The 18,785-nt window shown below is 50.9% G+C and overlaps 2 protein-coding genes across 2 annotated transcripts in view; both read left to right on the top strand.

Moving 5' to 3' along the window:
* Window positions 1–13,856, top strand: part of EEIG1 (estrogen-induced osteoclastogenesis regulator 1) — a 36,721-nt gene extending 22,865 nt beyond the window's left edge. Inside the window, exons 5-12 of the mRNA XM_058818203.1 lie at window positions 1,480–1,596; window positions 2,065–2,111; window positions 4,578–4,732; window positions 5,831–5,935; window positions 6,198–6,390; window positions 6,562–6,683; window positions 7,798–7,867; window positions 8,790–13,856. Of these exons, the coding sequence (XP_058674186.1) occupies window positions 1,480–1,596; window positions 2,065–2,111; window positions 4,578–4,732; window positions 5,831–5,935; window positions 6,198–6,390; window positions 6,562–6,683; window positions 7,798–7,867; window positions 8,790–8,835 (855 nt within the window). The 3' untranslated portion in view covers window positions 8,836–13,856. The remainder of the gene's footprint in view (window positions 1–1,479; window positions 1,597–2,064; window positions 2,112–4,577; window positions 4,733–5,830; window positions 5,936–6,197; window positions 6,391–6,561; window positions 6,684–7,797; window positions 7,868–8,789) is intronic.
* Window positions 13,857–14,802: 946 nt separating this feature from the next.
* DPM2 (dolichyl-phosphate mannosyltransferase subunit 2, regulatory) lies at window positions 14,803–18,137 on the top strand. The gene is made up of 4 exons (XM_058818403.1): window positions 14,803–14,831; window positions 15,546–15,635; window positions 16,969–17,071; window positions 17,352–18,137. Exons 1-4 carry the CDS (start codon window positions 14,829–14,831, stop codon window positions 17,408–17,410), a joined length of 255 nt encoding a protein of 84 aa, XP_058674386.1. The 5' UTR covers window positions 14,803–14,828; the 3' UTR covers window positions 17,411–18,137.
* The last annotated feature ends 648 nt before the right edge of the window (window positions 18,138–18,785 follow it).

Here is an 18,785-nt window from a genome sequence, read left to right as displayed (position 1 = left end):
CTCTGTCCTGTTTATCTCTAAGAGATAATTTTTTTTTTTCCTTATTGGTGAATAATTAGCAAACGGCATAGCCCTTGGCTAGAAGAGACAGAGAAATTTCTGCAGCAAGGGCTGAAGAAACACTTGCATTAAAGGAATTCTTAAGAAATGAGAAGAGAGGAAGAAAGGTTTGGGGTTTTTTCCTGATAAAAGGTTCCCTCTCTATCCCATTTTTTTTACATTTGCCATCAGAAGTTGCCCTTTGAGGATGGGATGAAGGAAGCAGTGACATTAATCTTGCTGTTTCCCCCTCAATCATGTATCTTGATCAGACTCTGATTCTTGACTTGGAGCAGTGGGAGCCAGGGTTCCTCTGGCAGTGACTGTTTCATGCTGGGACTCTCCATCAGCTTCCTCAGCACCACAATTCCATAGGATGGTGCTACTGCTGGGGCTTTCTGTTCAGTTGTCATCCAGCTGTCAGCAGCAGGGCAGAAGGGATGTGTGCAGAGCCCAGAAGGACCTGCTGCTGCTCCACCTGTGCTCCCTGCTCCCCTGGGAGCTGCCCTGCCCTGCTGTGACGCAGATGCTCCACGCCTGGATGCTTTGGCCACATACAGAGTACAGCATGTCCTGCTGATCACATGAGATGGGACACAACTGCCTTCTGTTCCTAGAGCTCTGCATAAAACAAGCTGTAACTTTTTCTTTGAAACACTGTGTTAATACACCAGGGATTAGGGCAGGAAAACAAAGGTGCTCTTCGTTGTGTGTGTATTTACTCTGGAGGGATCGGCGCCCTTTTAAAAAATGCGTGTGATCTCCAGCTTTGTCACCTTCCCTGTTTGTTAGAGAAGGTTTAGAGAGCTCACAACTAAATCTCTCCAAATATTTCTCTTCCTTCTGTGTGCCAAACCAACCCCTTGCTGGTTAAACCTGAGCAGGGTTGAGGAGGAGCTGCCCAGCCCAGCAGCTGCCTCTGAGGGGTGAGGCACAGGCAGTGAGTGCCACATGGCCCTGGGCCTCCAGCTCCCCGTGCCCATAGCCTGTTGTTTTTGTCAGGATGGTGTCACTTTCCCCTGTAACAATATCCCTTCATCTCCTGGTTCACATGCTCCACTGCATTCTGGGATGGCCCAATACAAAGAGTGCCTTATTATGTTTGTGTATGTGTGATTCTGTTTTTTCCACATTGTTGACCTGGTGCCTTCCATGTCCTTGGTTATGCAATGGCTGCAGGCTGGTTAACGCTGTCCTGGCCACCAGCACCACTGTACACCCTTCCTCCATGTGGACTTGGCTTCCTGAAGGCCTCCAAGTGTCCATCTAGCTCGGGGTTAGGAATGTGACCCTGTCCATCCTCAGGAGCAGGGAATCCTCACAGCCCCCACTCTGTGTCCTGGCTCTGCTCTCTGCCTTTGGTCTGTGTGACACTGTGTATGCCTTTATGGAGTAGTGTCTGTTTTCTCACCTTCCCCTCCATTGTTTCCTTGGCTGCAGCTGGGCTTTGCTGATCTCAATCTGGCAGAATTTGCAGGCTCTGGATCCACTGTCCGTTGCTGCTTGCTGGAAGGATATGATACCAAGAACACCCGACAGGACAACTCCATCCTGAAGGTACAACAGCCAGAACTTACAGAGCAGAAATCCTACTTTGGGGAGATCACAGCACAGTGCCAGGCCTGGGAGAACGTCCTGTTATGTACAGAGACAGGATTTTGCTTTTGTGCTGCTAGACTGACTTGGGAAGCTTCCCATTATCAGAGTTGCCTTTGATAATTTGGCATTGATTTGGCCAAGCAGTGACCCTTGACAAAAAATCCAGGAGCAGGAGGGAGGGAAATGTTACAAGGCACTGTCAGCATGACCCAGCTGGTGTCCTGCTGAGCCACTGCCACTTGGGGTTATTGATGCAGGGATTTGGGGCAGGGAGGGAGATACTTTGCTAAATCCCTGAAGCTGATTTCCCTGGGAAAGGAGCTACATCTGGGTGATCTTTACACCTAGCCCTTGAGCTCCTGGCTGCTGGGAAGTGAGGAGCTCGGTGCAGCATGGCTGATGATGTGCCTTGTGTCCCCTCTCCAGGTCACCATCGGAATGTCCCTGCTCTCTGGGGACCCCTGCTTCAAAACGTGAGTTCCTGCCTGTACCCCATCCTGGGCAGATACTAAAACTGATGAAGGGAGGAGAAAAGATGCCCTTGATATTGGGAAGTACAGTAAAACTGGTTGAATCAACCAGAAAAGCACAGCCAGCCTGTGCTGTTAATTGGTTTTGCTCTCTGCTCTGGCTTTCCCAGCTCTCATTATGGCTGTGCAATGTATTTTCCCTGCTGGTGCAACTCAGGTTTTAGAAACCAGTAGATTTTGATTACAGACTTCATGTTTTGCATGAAGGATGGAATTTCTCATGGCTCTGGGCTTGGTTTCATTGACCTCCAAGAGGAGAAAGGTCAATAAAGAAAACAGTCTTGGAAGTGGACACGCTTCAGCACATACCATAGGGGATAAAGATCTCAGATTGAAACAGCAACAAAAATACTTCAAGGCTGAATCACTTTAACTTTTTTTTTTTCCTACAGGGCTCACAACTTGTATTAATTAGCAGAGAAATTGCAGTAATGTGGGGTTTTTTTAATGAATAGTGATAGGAAAGGATAAGTACAGTTAGGCTGGGGAGCAGTTTGGCTGTTTACAGAATTGTTGGTGAATCAACAAATATCCTGATCTCCCAGCACAGTGCAGCATCCCAGTCCCAGCCCTGCTGGGTGTGCTGAAGGTGTGTGACTGCACAGCAAGGCTGCCATGTGCCCAAAGGAATATTTCATGTTGCCTCCCAGCACAATAAGAGAAGAAAGCTTTCCCTTGAGGCCAACTCCTGTAGATCTAATTTTAGGAGCTAGCTTGGAGTGCATAAATTAGCTCAAATTCATGTTAAAAATGCTGCATGATTTTTGGTAAATTTGTTTTTTAAGTGGCTTTTCATAGTGCTGCAGTATTTTCTGACACTTCTGAACCCAACATCAGTGTCATCTGATTCTGAAGAATTTCTGCTTCAGAACAAAGTGTAAATATAGAAGTTTTGAGTATCTTAAACCATAACTTTATAGCAGTAACAGTTGTTCTAAATCTAGGGTGCTGGGATGTCTGGCAATGATGTCTTACAAAAATACCTGTTGCTCCTTTGCAATGGAAGCAAGTCCCACTCTAAGAATGCCTGAAATTACACAGAATAGGATATGAATATCCATTTAATGTAAGTAGGTTCAGTCTGAAAGTCAAACCTAATTTTCTTGAAGGATTTTTGCAGTCATTCCCACTTTTCCCTTTTATGTTGATGATGTGCAAATGTCTAAAAATAGAAACTTTGCATGTGGAATAGTCCTTGATCAGTGGAGCTTCTGGTAAATGACACTCATTAGAGGGTTAGGCAGGAATTAAACTGTGCTGGGAAATCACTTCCAAGCACTGATTTTTTGCAGCACTCCATGAACCTTCTCCTGCTGGGCCTGTTGAAGGGGCAGAGCAGCTGAGCTGACAGAGCAAGGGGCTGCTCCCACAGTTGCTGCAGGAACAGTTTGCTTGCTTAAGGTTGTAAAAGCCTTAAAAACCTGTGCAGCCAAGTCCCCAAAGCACCTGGGCGCATGCAAATCACTGATAAGGTGATTAAGGAAGGTTTTTTTTTCCTGGTGAAGGCATGCTGTGAGTTTCCTGAAAGCTTTATAGCCATTCAGCTGCCCACATTAAATATTCTGCCTTCCAAAATACTGCAGAGATCCCCTCTCATGTAACATCTTCCCTCAGAGCTCTGAGGGAGACAAAAGGTTTTATTTCTCACTCCTCACTTAAAAACCATAAAATGATTCTTTAGTTCCAGTTCAGACTTGAGGCTGCAGAGAGAGGTTAGGGCTCCAACAGGAATATTCACTTTGCCACGCTGCACATGCTGTGGCTTCCACCCAAAAGCACTTCTGGAGGAAGGGAGGGGGCTCCAGGCACTCACAGATCTGCCCTGCAGTCAGCATTTACAAAGGGATGTTGCAGGCTCACAGAATAACCAGAAAAATAATTCTGACAGCTGGAAAAACACTTTAGTTTCACTGAAAAGGAGTTTAATAGCCAGTTTAAAAAGGGAAAGGTTATTTGATTGTTGTAAAAGTGCTCTCATAAGGGGGACAGGGTTGCTGGGATAAAAGGTTTCATTTTGGCCAAAAAGGTGTAAGAGAAAGGAAGCTGGACTTGAGAGTGGGACAAACTGGTTCCTGTTTGTGGAGCCAGCTGGGCATGGACACATGCTGGGGGTGAAGGGCAGCTCTGGATGTGTCCTGGAGCACAGTGCAAGTTCTAAACCTGCTGTCCTATATAAATGAATAAATGGCCCCTTTTTGCCTTAATTTACCTCAAAAATTTGTTTTTTCTTGTATTGCAGTCCAAGGTAGGGACCACACCAGTCTTGCATGTGGGCAAACAAAACCCAACATCCCATTGGAGCTGCTGGTCAGAGGGCTGCCAGCTTCCCCCTGCTGACAAGGGTGGGATGGACAGAATGATGCCTGCTCCCTGCCTGGCTGTCTGTAACCTCCTTCCCTTCTATTCCAGGCCTCCTTCCACTGCCAAGTCCATCACCATCCCAGGGCAGGACTCCACTCTGCAGCTGACCTGCAAGGGCGAGGGGACCACCAGCAGCAGCAGCAGCTCCTCCACCATTGGCTCCCTGCGCCAGGCCAAGCCAAGAACTGCCATCCTCAGCTCAGGTCTGAATGCCCACCCTGCAGCCAGGCCATGCCTGGCTCTGCCTGGACATTCCTTGGTTTTTCCCAGCAGTTGCAACCACAGAAACTCTTTAATTTTTCATGTTTTCCCACACCCATCCTCAACCCTCATTGCTCATTCAGAATATTGAGAATAACAAAGCCATCTAAGTGTAACTGAGGAAGGTTGAATATTTGCCACGTGCATATTTCTGTTAGTGGAGATGAAGCAATTTGTTCTTTTTGCTGGGGATTTAATAATTCATGCACTGCACTCATCCCTGCTTTCCACTGTGTTCAGTGATACTTACCATTGTTCTGCCCTCAGCTATTCTGTTGCTCAGACTTATCTTCTAGAAAAGTTCCTCTGAAGGTTTTAGAGGTTGGTTTAAGGTCTAGTGGCCTTGTTCCAGATGCTGATGCAGTTCTTTGCCTTCTGTATGAGCCTGTTTTCAAGGGCACTGCATTTTCACATCAGTTTTTTTCCTTCCCAGCACATTCCAAATGTGCAGGCAGATACGCTGCACCAAAATAGCACTGGAGTCTCATCCCCTCAGTTGACAGAGCACGTGGTGCAAGTGTTGTTCTTAAAAAGCTGGCTAATGTGTTACATTTGTGCACTTCTGGATAAGCTTCCTGCAGGAGAGACAAGCAGGGCAAAGGAGCAGGGCTCATGCTGAAGTGTCTGTAGCAAATTCAGAGATTATTTAAATGGTGCAGGCTCTCTCAGAAGTAATAGAAAGAGAAAGGTGCTAACAGAAGCACCCAGAGGTTGAAATATTTTACTGCCAGTGGCCATGTGATGCTTACTTAGCTTGATGATTTTAACTATGGATAGTTTCAGACACTACTTGTCCTTCTAGATGCTACAATCCCCCAGAGATGTTTGTAAATTCACGTGTTGGATAGAAACAGTGATAAACTTGACAGAGCTCACTGTGGTCTTTCCTATTCCCTGGGTATTTCTAAGCCCTGTGCTGGCCTTTACAGCAGGACTCTGGCCAGTAGACTGCCCTTTCCTTGATCTGTCATCCCAAGATCAGTCTTCCCTCCCAGTGATCAGTGGCTGTGGTGTAAGCAGTGTCCTCTTTTCCTTGGCAGGTGTCCCAGAGGAGTCAGATCAGAACCTGTCCAGCCCAGAGGAAGTTTTCCACTCAGGGCACTCGCGGAACTCGAGCTATGCCAGCCAGCAGTCCAAGATCTCTGGTAACCACTGATCCACACAGCTTCTGCCATCCCTTTTCCCCTTTTCCTTCCTGCAGCAAGCCCCTGTGAGAGAGATTTGCAGCCATCTCTCTCTGTAATACTCATAATACCAGCCTCCTGCTCAGTCTCTGCTGATGAGCTCACAGACGTCTGAACCTCTGTGTGCAGGGGCAGAAGTGCTGCTGTGGAGCTCCCTGCCTGTCTCCTGTGCTGCCAGGAGTGGGAGCAGCAGCAGCTGAGCTCTGTGCCCCTGTGTTGGCAGGTTACAGCACGGAGCACTCCCGCTCCTCCAGCATGTCCGACCTGACCCACCGCCGCAACACATCCACCAGCAGCAGCGCCTCGGGGGGGCTCAGCATGACTGTGGAGTACCCTGAGGGGGGAGAGAGGGAGCACAAACTGGAGAAGCCACCTCGGCCCCCCAGACCACCCCTGCTGCTGGACAGACCCTCCCGGTGAGTGACAGTGCAGCAAAGACTTTTTGCTCTGGGAAGGAGACAGAACCTGCTCCTTTGTCTCCAGGCAGCAGTGGAATTGTGGCCACTGTGGCAAGCAAAGCAGGGCAGTATGCAGAAGTCTGTGTCTTGAAAAGCTGAGTAGGTTTGTCCTGGATTTCCTCTTGCCAGGAGGAAAAAGGATTCAATGGAGAGTCACCCAACGCGAGTGGATGACACCAGGATCGATGCTGATGACATAGTGGAGAAAATAATGCAGAGTCAGGACTTCACAGATGTCAGCAATACTGAAGGTGAGAGGAGAAGCCTCAGAGGGGATGTCTGGGTTGTTCCTTTTGCAGGGCTGCCAAGTGTTTACAGTCAGATCTGATCTGCCATGGGCTCCCTTCTCCTTTGACAGCTGTTTGCCTTCAGTGCTTGCTGGGTGTTTCTGTGGTAGATAAACCATGTGGGTTTGAGAGCTGCACATGTATTTGCAGATAGCACTTGCTGTTGTTCCACACATGAAGCAGAGATTGAATAGTAGCTCAGACATGCAGGGAGAGAGAGGAAAAACACTGATTCTTAGCACAGTGGAGATGAATTGCATCAGCTGTCTGCACAGCTCCAGTGGCCTTTGTCCAGGGTCATGCCAAGGGTATTTAGCAAAAGAGGAGAGCACAACTGGAGGGAAGCAGCACATCTCTACAGAAACATGGTTTACCATGTGCTGGTGATCAGGTCTGTTGAAAAGCTTAAGAAGGAGTTTTCTCCATTGCAGTCACAGCATCTGTTAGGAGAGAACTAATAATGTAACTGCTTTTGTTTTCAGTTTCATTTTCTACTTAAGCATAGAAATTGACCTCTAATCTGATTTTTTTTATCTGAGGTTTTCTGTTAAGTTTTAGACTGAGCCTAGCTTGTTATCTGTGCTTCATTAATTTACCATTAGTCACCTTAAATTGCTGCACATGGCAGCACTCTTATCATGTGGGGAATTATACCTCACTCAGTGTGGGTTAGAACCAGACTGAATGCAGCTGCCTCTCCCCAGCAGAACAGGCTGAGTTTCTCCTCCAGTGACTCTACCAAAGCAGTGTGAGGCCCCACATCTAATTTGTTCAGATGTGTATAAGCTGACCAAGAACTTGCATCAATGGAATTGCCTTAAAAGAAGCAATGACTGAATTAATATCTCTGCCTCTATTCTTCCAAAGCTGCGTGTTGTGGAGGTTTCCCTTTGGAGCAAGGAAAGGGTTCCCAGGGGCTCCATGACTGTGGGAGCACCACCAGAAAGTGTGGATGTGCATCTGCTGAGACACACTTGTTCTGTGCTGATTGTGTGTCTGGGAGGGGAGTTCCTGGCAGCCTCAGCAGTTCTGGATTTTGATGTCTGATTTCTCTTTTGATTTCCTTTTCTGTCTGCAGACAGTAACCTGAGGTTGTTTGTGAGCAGAGATGGAACAACTACACTGAGTGGTATTCAGCTGGGAAACAGGTAGGTTTCCCAAAAAGCTGGCAGCCAGAGAGGCTCCAGAGAGATTTGTGGGCTCTGTACCTAGGAAACTTACACTTTTTGCTGCAGGAGAGATTTCTAAACATCGTGTGCTACGTGGTGACTTTATTCCACATTAACAGCCCTGGGATCCCTTTGGTGGCAGGCTGCAGTTGCACTCGAGTATGAGTGCAGGTCTCAGCAGGAGCTCAGAGGGATAATGGGATCCTGGTTGCTAGACCCAGGAACAGAAGTGAGGAGTGAAAGGACAAAATGGTAGAGGCTGGTTCCCGTTTGTTCCTGAAGGAGGAGCTTTGCCTCCTGCTGGCCCGCAGCAAAACTGCAGCAGAGCAGCGTTTATTGTCCCTTCTCTCTGCCCCTTATTGTCCCTTCTCTCTGCCCCTTATTGTCCCTTCTCTCTGCCCCTTATTGTCCCTTCTCTCTGCCTCTTCCATAACCATCGAGGGCTTGTTCTCTCATTAAAGCCTTCTGAAGCAATAAAACTTTTTCTTGCCACTACAGCACTTAATACAGCTCTTGGCCAGTTGTGTTTGAGGCTTTGTTGCATCTTTCCATTGAATTAAAAAGAGCAGTAATGGTAATGCAAAGATGTATCAAGCTGGAAACAAAGCTGGGAGCACAGCAAAGCCAGGCTGGCTTTGTTCGGGGTGGGATACTCCCCCTTTGCTGTGTCTGTACAGAAGGGTTTGTGTGTCACACCCAGCCCTCTCCAGGGCTCTGTTGCTGATTTGCCACCTCTTTATCCCCTCTGTATTCCAAGGATTGACTTCCCACAAGGCTGACTCGTTACTGGCAGTGTTCTGAGTGGGCTTAGATGATGTTTGAGAGTGGAGAGCTCTGAATCACAGCTTGGTTGCTGAAATGACTGGAAAATAACCAGCCCCTCTCCCCCTCTGCTCCCCAGGGTCTCATCTGGAGTTTACGAGCCAGTGGTGATTGAAACCCACTAAATGTGAAGAACAGGGTAGAGCTGCTGGACACAGGCCCCCTACCCAGTCTGCTGCCACCTGGATGCCAACCTTTACCTCTCTTCATGCAGCATTCCAGAAGGGATTTCTCCACACCCCTCCCTGTACGTTTGCACTGCAGAGCTACTCCGAGACCACTCCAGAACATGCACTTTCCCTGCATTGGCATTGTCCTTCTCTGCTTCCTGGTCCTCCCAGTGCATGCCTTCCCCTGCTCCTGCTCAGACACGAGGTGTCTGTGGGATTTATCCTTGGGCTAGTCCCAGAGGATGTTGCTCATCTGCATCCCTCGTTCCACCCATTCACTTGCAGCAGGGGACATCTCGGTTTCTGTCTCCCCAAAACTTTGGGTTATACCACTGTGAACTCTTCAGACCACTGGGGGTGGGGGAAACCATTCTAACCAAACCCAGAGCTGCTTGTTGGGGACATGGTGACATGGCCACTTGCAGGATGCTTTATTCCATTGACTCTGCAAGGGAACATCACCTCCCAAGGCAATGGTTTTACTGAACAAGGTATGCTGTGGTGTACACTTCACCTTCCTATCCTCACATCCCCAAACAACATCTTCTCATAGGAAATACTTGCCAAAAGTGCATTTCAGAAAACTCTACTGCAATCCAGCTGGGAGTTGGTGAACGGTTCAATGTGAGTGCTCATCACACCACTGACTGCAGCAGCCCTTCCACTGCTGGGCATGGAAGGGGGTGTTCATCAACTAGCATTAGCAGGAGCACTTTAGAGCTTATAGATTTTACCTGGAGGAGGCTTCTACTCACTATTCCAGGAGTTTAATCTGTGTTTGCTGGACTGATTCAGCAAATAGTCCTGTTGGAGCTTGGAATACAAAGCCTCTTTCTTCTTTTTGTTTTTTTTCCTTGTTTCATTGGCTCAGGAAGGGAACTGCCCTTCTTGGACTGTGAAAAGAATCTTGTCTGACAGCCCTTCCCTGGGCCAGAGCTGGATGCAGTTGACTGCAGTGGTTTCTATTGTGAGGTGGTGATGTCAATTGCCTCTCTTGGCCTGGGCCAGTAAGGGATTTGGTGTTGCTTGGCCTTTCTTATCTTGTCAGCAGAGATCTGTGCCTGTGCTGGTTCCTTTTGGGGCTGGGGAGAAGCCACTGTCTCTGCCTTCAAGGGTAGAAGGGGTGTTTGCTGCTGCATTAACCACAGCAGCTGTTCTGACCTGCTCTGTGGTGAGTGAACTCTTGTGACAAGGCTTCAAAACTGTTCTCTGGTTATCTTTCAATTGCTCTTCTTTGGGTTTGGTTTCTGCAGTCGTTTGACACTTTTCCCTGCAGTGTGTGGCAGAGATGTGCATCCCTTTCAGCTCCCACTTGGAGATCTCTCCTGGCAGCTGAATTTCCAGCGAGGATCTGGGCAGGCTGTGCTTGCAGCCCTCCCTTACAGAGCCCCTCAGCTGATAAGCTATTTCTGTGTGCTGCCCATTCCTCTTTTGCCAGTGTTCTGTGGCAGCCATGCCCTCTGCAGGACCTGGCTCCCTTCTGGCACTTGTGGCTGTGTGTCCAGGCACACACTCACTGCTCAGCAAGGAAAGGCTTGTAACTGATCACGTTGTTCAAATTCTGAGTTATTGTAAAGCCTCTTTTAAAGGAGGAAAAAAAAAAGCATTAACTGTGGTCTCTTTGGCCAGAATGCATGCAGATGAGCTGCTGGAAAAGGGAATCTGGCAGAATGAGAAACAAGGAATGAAAGGGCCTTGATTTAGCTTTTTTTTTTTTTACCCTTCTAGCTAAGGATGCTGCATGGGGAGGGTGCTCAGCAGTGTGGTAGAACTATACAGTTGCTTACTCTGTTTTGATGGTTTCTCTCTTGGAGTCAAGAGGCTTCTTTCTGTGTTTGGACAGACCACATATAGGATATGCATCTTTTCCACCCTTTCCCTCAAAGGGATAATTCCCTTTGAATTAGGGTAAAAAGGGAATACAGACAACACCTTGGTTTGGTTTAACATAGGGGAAAAGTGTTGGATCTTTTTGAGACTGTCTAGAACAAAAGCTCTTTCACACTTGCTAGGTTTTTTTTTTTTTAATGGTGATCTCTTCTTCATTCAGCCTGGGTAGGTTTGGCACTCACTTGCAGGCTGCTGAGCATCCTGCCCTGTTCCTGGGGTGCCACGTGGCTGCAGGAAGGACAGAACTGTTTGTCTTTCTGTCTCCCTGGGGCAGTGCCAGAGAGCCAGGCCTGGCCTGACCGTGTGCTCAGGTCAGGGTGAGGGCAGGAGGAGGCTCTGCCTCTCTGTGGCTGCTCTGCCTCTCTGTGCATGGCCCTGCAGGGCTGAGAGCAACTCTGGCTGCTCCCCAGGGGCCAACAAAGCCCCTCAGGAAATCAGATCCAACCAGGACTTGAAAGGAGCAAGCATAAGCCAGGAAAGAGGCTAAAACCCAGCTCATTTTGCTGCTTTGCTTCTGTTCCCATGAGGAACAATGGCAGTCACTGTCAGAGCAGTTGGGATCCCAGGGCATTCCAGACTGGGCTGCTCCGAGGCACTGGCAGCTTGGCATGTCAAGAAATCACTGGGACAGAGGAGGAATATCTTCCAGCAAAGCAGGAGAAGCAGTTGAGCTTTTGAGAGCACTGGTCTCTTCTTCCCAGCTGGCAGAGGCATAACCTGCTCCATCACATCACTGTGGCCAAGCTGGGCATGGCTTTGGCTTCTCTCCAGTGGCTTGGCACATCACTGCTTGCATTTCTGATAACTGTGTCCCATAGGGCGTTTCCTCCTTGTCTCCACGTTAGTCCCTCCACAGATTCTGATCTTTGTGTGGCTTTTTAGCTCCCCTGCCCCTGGTTTTCAGTAAGTAGTCCTGGTCATCCAGCCTTGTGCAGCACGGCTGGGGGAGCTGGAGCAGGCGTGGAGGGAGGGAGGAGCAGTCTGTTCCTGTTTGTAGATCCCGTGCAGAGCTCCAGCACAAGCAGTGCCCAGCAGTCCCTGGGCAGCACCTGAGGTGGTGGCTGTGGGATCCTGGTCCCACACACTCACTGCTGCCTCAGGAAGCTGCACTCATGAGCACTTTTTTCCTTATGGCATCCCTGCTGCCTGCTCCTTGTTGGACTTTGAACATTTAAGAAGTGAATCAGTTTCCAGACCCAAACCGCTGGCTAGTTTCCTTTGGGTTTTTCTTTTTTGTTGTGAAGTTTATGGATTTTTTTTTTTTATACAAACCCAGCAGGCTGGTGTTTTTGTTTTTTTTTTTTTGACTGCATTATTGTTTCATTGATATTTTATTTCAGGGGGGGCTTAGGGGGGGAATGTTCTTCCCCACATTGTTCCCCTTCTCAGGGGATTCAGAGGTGGCTTAAACAAGTAAAAGAATCTTATTGGCAAGACTCTGCATCCCCTGAGGCTCTGATGCTGACGAGCAGAGCTGCTCATGCCTGGCTGGCCCTGGAGAGCAGAGCTGGCTCTCTGCTTCAGTCTTGGGATCAGGCAGAACATGTGAGCTCTGCTCCTGGTTTCCAGACCTTTAGTTGGTGGAAGCACATTGCAAAGCGTTAGGAAATTCAGTGTAGCTTTTTTACTAACTTCTTTTCTTTTTTTAAAACCAATATAAAACTGAGTGTCCAGAAGAATAGGTTTAGTCATTACTTGGTGAAGGAGATGGATTTCAGTTGGAAATTGTGATGGGAAAAGGGAGGAGAAGGATGTTGCTCCCTCATCATCATCTTTTGCATGGTCAGCACTTTAAATGGGGGCCTCGTGCTGTTCTGACCCTTGGAGTGATGGGCAGCAGGCGTGTGATTTCTCCCCCCCTCATTGCCACATCACTTTGCCCCCTGCAGAAAGGTTAACAAGCCCTTTTAAACGTTTGCTTCAGTTTTTTAGAGGGTTCCAAACCAGGTGGAGGCCTGAAGAAATAGTATTTCATTCTCATCTGAATAGGAGGGGTTGACTTTTTTATTTATTTTGTCGTTGCTGTTTCTTTTTAAGCGGGTGGCAGTGCAGCTGGTCTCTGCGCTGCTGCCGGGAACCTCTGGGAAAACCTCACTCCAGGTACGCTAGAGCACCACAGTGAAACCCCTCCTGGTGAGGGGCTCCCCTGCCCTCCTGGCTGCCTTACCTGGGGGTGCAGCCCCCCCTGGACCCCTCCTGCCCCTCCCTGCTGCCCCACCTGGTCTCTAGCTGAGCTCTTGCTCTGGTGACCGCGCCCTTTGGACAAGGCCAGTCCCCAGGGACAAGTTCCTACAAACTCTGCCTGGTTGCAGGTGTTTGTCCTTGAAAAGCCGCTTTCCCTGGCTGTGGGCAGGGATTGATGAGTGCAGAATTCCCCCCATTTCCCTGCTGAGAGCTGTGTCCATCAGCCCTCTCCCTGCGCCCCCCATCCCGCTGCCCGCAGAGCAGCAGGAGTGGAAACCTGGGAAATGAAAAGGAATTTTGGGATGAAGCTCTGAGCGAGGGATGAGCCTGGGAACTTGCCTCAAACACGTGGAATAATGGTAGAGCCCGTATTTTTGTGGGGGGAGGGAGGGGAAGGGGAGATCATGTTTTATTTTCTTGAAAGTGAATTGAGCTTGGTGACCTTCGGCTGAGGCGCACTCGATTTGTATCAGATTCTATAGAGAGATGGCTGATATTTTTGGAAAGGGAATGGGTCTATGCAAACTTCCAAAATTGCTTGAAAGATAGTTTAACATTTTTTTACTTTGAAAAATCTAAAGATAAATCTAACTTTTGTCTTAAAGCAGAAGTGCGTTTAGAAAGAGAAGCTACTTCCACTGCTCTATTTTGATGATGATTCTTGGAAAGTTTGGGCTGGAGGGAATGACTATTTTTCACCATTTCTATCTTGCTCCTCTAGTTTTTTTGTTTCTTTTTCTAACGGAATGCTGTGCCGTCTTTGATTCAACAGATCGTGTTTGTATTTTCTGTATCTGGTTCCTAATGTAGAGAAATAACAAATATATGAGGAAATCAGTATAATGTCAAATGTTGTTATGGTTTGGGGAAAAAATAAAGGTTTTTTTGGTACTTCGCACTGATTCTTTTTGCTCTGTTTCTTGTTTTTAAATGCTGTGGGGTGAGAGGGGCATGCTTGACCTAAATGGTTTGGTTTTGGGATGTCGGGATGGCTGGGGCTGGTGTCAGGATCACCAGCCCAGGTCCGGGCACGGGTGCTGGATGCAACCAGAGGGCCGGGTCCGCGGGTGAAGGCAACGGCACCGGGAGCAGCAGGAGCGCGGAGCGGTGACAAGGAGCCCTCCGTTAACGGGGTGCTGAGCGCTGCTCTCCCGCGTTCCCCGGGCCAGCCCCGCACCCGGACCATCCTCTCTGTCCCGTTCCCGTTCGGTTCCCGCCGCTCTCTCTGTCCCGTTCCCGTTCCGTTCCCGCTCTCTCTGTCCCGTTCCCGTTCGGTTCCCGCCGCTCTCTCTGTCCCGTTCCCGTCCCGTTCCCGCCGCTCTCTCTGTCCCGTTCCCGTTCCGTTCCCGCTCTCTCTGTCCCGTTCCCGTCCCGTTCCCGCTCTCTCTGTCCCGTTCCCGTTCCGTTCCCGCCGCTCTCTCTGTCCCGTTCCCGTTCCGTTCCCGCTCTCTCTGTCCCGTTTCCGTTCCGTTCCCGCCGCTCTCTCTGTCCCGTTCCCGTTCGGTTCCCGCCGCTCTCTCTGTCCCGTTCCCGTTCCGTTCCCGCTCTCTCTGTCCCGTTCCCGTTCCGTTCCCGCCGCTCTCTCTGTCCCGTTCCCGTTCGGTTCCCGCCGCTCTCTCTGTCCCGTTCCCGTTCCGTTCCCGCTCTCTCTGTCCCGTTTCCGTTCCGTTCCCGCCGCTCTCTCTGTCCCGTTCCCGTTCCGTTCCCGGCCCTTTCGCGGCTCCGGGAGGTGACGGAGCTCGGGGCGGGGCCTGGTGCGCGCCCCGCCCACCACCGCCTCTGATTGGCCGCTAACGGGGCGGGGTTAGCGCACCGCTCACTGATTGGCGGCCGCGCCGGAAAGGCGGGACCGGCGGGGAGGAGGCTGGGGCGCCATGGTGAGTGCGGGCCCGGCCCGGAGCGAGCGGGACCCCGCGGCGGGGAGGGCGGGGAGGATCGGTCCGGTCCCTGCTCGGCCCCTGCTCGGCACGGGGGGCTTGGGCCGGATCGCGGCCCGGAGCCCTGGCCAGGCTCCCTGACTGGAGGGACTGGGCCCGGCCGCCGCCCGGGAGTGGCCCCCGGGATGCGCTGTGTGAGCCGGCTCCGGGAGCTGTGACCGTGTTCACAGGGGTCTTAGGATGAGGGAAGAGATGAAGATCTGACTCCGTGTTTCAGAAGGCTGATTTATTATTTTATGATATATATATTATATTAAAACTATACTAAAGAATAGAAGAAAGGATTTCGTCAGAAGGCTGGCTAAGAATAGAAAAAGAAAGGGTGATAACAAAGGTTTGTGACTGACTGAGACAGTCCGGACAGCTGGGCTGTGATTGGCCATTAATTAGAAACAACCACATGAGACCAATCCCAGATGCACCTGTTGCATTCCACAGCAGCAGATAATCAATGTTTACATTTTGTTCTTGAGGCCTCTCAGCTCCTCAGGAGAAAAAACCCTAAGGAAAGGATTTTTCATAAAATGTGTCTGTGACAGGGCCTGGCTGCTCTTGGTGCATCACCCCTGGCCGTGCCCCTGTCCCCGGTCACACTCCCAGCCGCAGAGCCCTCCGGCCCCAGCGTGGTGATCCCGCTCTGTGTCTCCCTTGCAGGCCACAGCGACGGACCAGCTGGTTGGGTTTGGCTTGGTCGCCTTCAGCCTCGTCCTCTTTGTTTACTACACCCTCTGGATCATCGTTCTGGTACGTGGCTCCTCTGGCCAATATAATCCCAGTCATTCCATTCTCAGGTGTTTCCCCGCCCTTTGTTCAGGTGATGATGTGGCTGTGTGCCCAAAGGACTCGACTTCTGGGGTAAAAATGTCAGGGCAGATCTTCCTCTGTGTGCTGGCACTGTCCTTGTCCCATCTGGGTGTTCCTGGCCTTGCCTGGGCAGGACCAAACATTGATTGTGGTGCCCAACTGCTCTTCTAAGCCAGGCTGACCCAGCCAGGGCTGCATGAGCCACTGGGAAGAGCTGAAGCCTGGCCCTGATGGAGGTGTAGTCATCAATGGCCACATCCTCCAGATTCCTGGTTCTGGTGGGGGATGACAGAGGGAAACATAGAAAGAGACAAATCTTAACAAATCTGGTAGGGAGGACACGAGTTTGGGGAATGCAGGGCTCTGGGAAAATGAGGCTGCCCATTTCTGGGGACACATCAGCTGAGCTCACTGGTGATTTTCTCCCTGGAAAGAAACTTCTCCCCACGAGCTTTCCAGGTGTGAGAGGCCAGGTTCAGCCTTGGACTAATGTCTGAACTCCCACCAGCTTCCCCTCCAACTCCAGGGGGTTTGAATTCCCCTCTTGCATTGCTCACTGTGCTGCCCAGTCCATGTCTGTGCTCCCAGTCTTTGTCTGTGCTCCTGGCTTTCCCAGATCTGCAGGAGCATTCCCATCCTCACAGTGCTCCCAGAGCTGCAGGATTATTCCCATCCTCACAGTGCTCCCAGAGCTGCAGGATTATTCCCATCCTCACAGTGCTCCCAGAGCTGCAGGATTATTCCCATCCTCACAGTGCTCCCAGAGCTGCAGGATTATTCCCATCCTCACAGCGCTCCCAGATCTGTAGGATTATTCCCATCCTCACAGCATTCCCAGATCTGCAGGATTATTCCCATCCTCACAGCATTCCCAGATCTGTAGGATTATTCCCATCCTCACAGTGCTCCCTGGTGTCCAGAGCCTTCCACGGCCTCAGCACAGGGATCCTGCTGGGATAACCTGGAGCAGAGCTGGTGCCAGCTGCTCCCTCCTGCAGAGGGACAGGGATTTGCTGCTCTGCACCAGCAGCTCTGCCCACCCCAAACCCCCGGGGCTGTGGGACTCAGTGCCAGCCCCAGAGCCCCCTCTCCTTGTCCCCTGAACCCCAAACCTTCACTGCCCACCCACTCTTATCTCTGTGGCCGAGCCTCCTGCAGGTCTGGGCACCTTTTTCAGCCATCTCACCCCAGACATTCCCATGTTTGTCCCAAACCCTCGAGGCTGCCCTGGAGGTGTTGTGGGCACCTGCTGACCCCCTGTGTGTCCCTGCAGCCCTTCATGGACAGCGACCATGGGATCCACCAGTTCTTCCTGCCTCGGGAATACGCAGTTATCATCCCCGTGGCAGCCGGGCTGCTGCTGCTGCTATTTATAGGTGAGAGTTGTTTCTGTGCTTCTAATTAGAAACTTCTAAATTAGGAAGAGAGAAGAAGGTTGCTGGGGTTTAGTTAATGTGTGACACTCACAGCACTCTCTGTGGTTACTGTTGCAGCTTAGCCTGGGGCGTGTTGCAGCACGGGGGCTGTGTTTGTGTGTGATTTTTGGCTGTTTGAGCCTCTGGAGAGCAGAATTTTCTTGCTCTCTCTGCTGAGATTCTGTTTCTCATTGCCAGGTGTTGTGTTTCCTAGCTGAATTGGTTCTCTCTGTCTTGGCAGGTGTTTTTATAATGTTTGTCACGTGGAAGAGCAGGAAACACACCAAGAAATCAGACTGAAGGCCCAGCTGAGGAGATGGGGAGGTGCCCACACTGCAGCATCACAGCCAGGAAAAGAATTTTCCTGCAGCTCCAGGCAGACATCTCCAAGGTGCCCAGCACTGAGCTGCTCCCACGTTCCCTCCTGCAGAGACTAAACCTGTAGTTTACAATTCACTGACCAAAGACAAGCAGGATTCATCCAAGGCTCATCAAGTGAGGGACCAGAGCCTGGGCTGAGGGAGCTGCTGCCCAGCTGGGGCTGCCCTGCCCACTCTGGGCACTCCTTCCCTTCAGCTCTGGCTCAGCCCAGTAGTTTGTTCCTTCTGGGAATTTTATTTAAAAGTTTACCTACAGTTTGTGGGGTTTTTTTTTATTCAAGTCTGAAAGGAGAGAAATGACACTTTGGGTTTGGAAAGGACAGGTTTGCCTTCTCCATTTGATTCTGGAAGGGCTGATCACGGTGCTGGGGGCTCATGCCCTTCTGAAGAGGGTCTCCTGTGAGGCTGGGTGTGCAGAGGGTGCAGAGACAGTGCTGCCCTGTGTGTCCCACCCAGCTGAGGGGTGGGGAGGAGATGTCCTGGACCACGGGGAGGTGCTGGGTGTGGTTCCCACCACAGCTCTCCGTCCTGGCTGGGTTCCTGCCCTGGGTTCCTGCCCTGGGTTTCTCCATGTGCCAGCCAGGCTGGGGCTGAGCAGGCAGTGTGGTGGCAGTGTCCTTCCCCAGGGGGATTCCTCTCCTGGGCCCTCAATAAAGGTCTGCAAGGTCTCACTCCCTGTCCTCTGCTGTGCCAAGGGGTGCCACAAGCCTGCCAGGGTGGGCTCAGCTGCATGGCCCTGGCAGTTCATGGCATTATCCTGCTGAAAAGTCCTGCTGGGGAGGTCAGGCAGGCAAGCACCAGAGACAACCTGGCCAAAAACGCTGGTTCTGCCCTGCCTGGGGCTGCTGCACCCTGCCTGGGGAGGGCAGATCTGGGGCACTCTAACCCTTCTTGTATGTACTGTGAGCTTCCTGCCAGCAGCATGTCCCACAGTGGGGACATCCCATCCTGCCTGGGCTGGTGCTGGTGGCTTGGGACACCCCGAGGGCCACAGCTGAGCCTGGCTGCAGGAGCCAGCAGCGGGGCCAGAGGTGAGGCTCTGCCTGGGGTTTGTTTCCAGCTCTTGCAGAGGCTGCCAGGCCGTGCTGAGCTGTCGAGCCCCTTGCTGCCCTTCCTGCTGCTCACCTGCAGGCTCAGCCCATCCCTCAGGGCTGGTTTTGGGCTGGGCAGAAGGAAGCAAAGAGTGGAAGAATTCCCTGGTGACTGAGCAGCTGTTGGTGTGACCTCTCCCTCCAGCCTCGCTTCCTGTGCAGGAGCCCAGTGCTGTCCCTGTCACTTCCTCTGTGCTCCCAGGC

Source organism: Ammospiza caudacuta, chromosome 21 (assembly GCF_027887145.1).
Source record: "Ammospiza caudacuta isolate bAmmCau1 chromosome 21, bAmmCau1.pri, whole genome shotgun sequence".
Classification (NCBI taxonomy): Eukaryota; Metazoa; Chordata; class Aves; order Passeriformes; family Passerellidae; genus Ammospiza; species Ammospiza caudacuta.
Note: the sequence above shows the minus strand (reverse complement) of the source record. Positions and strands in the feature narration are given on the sequence as shown.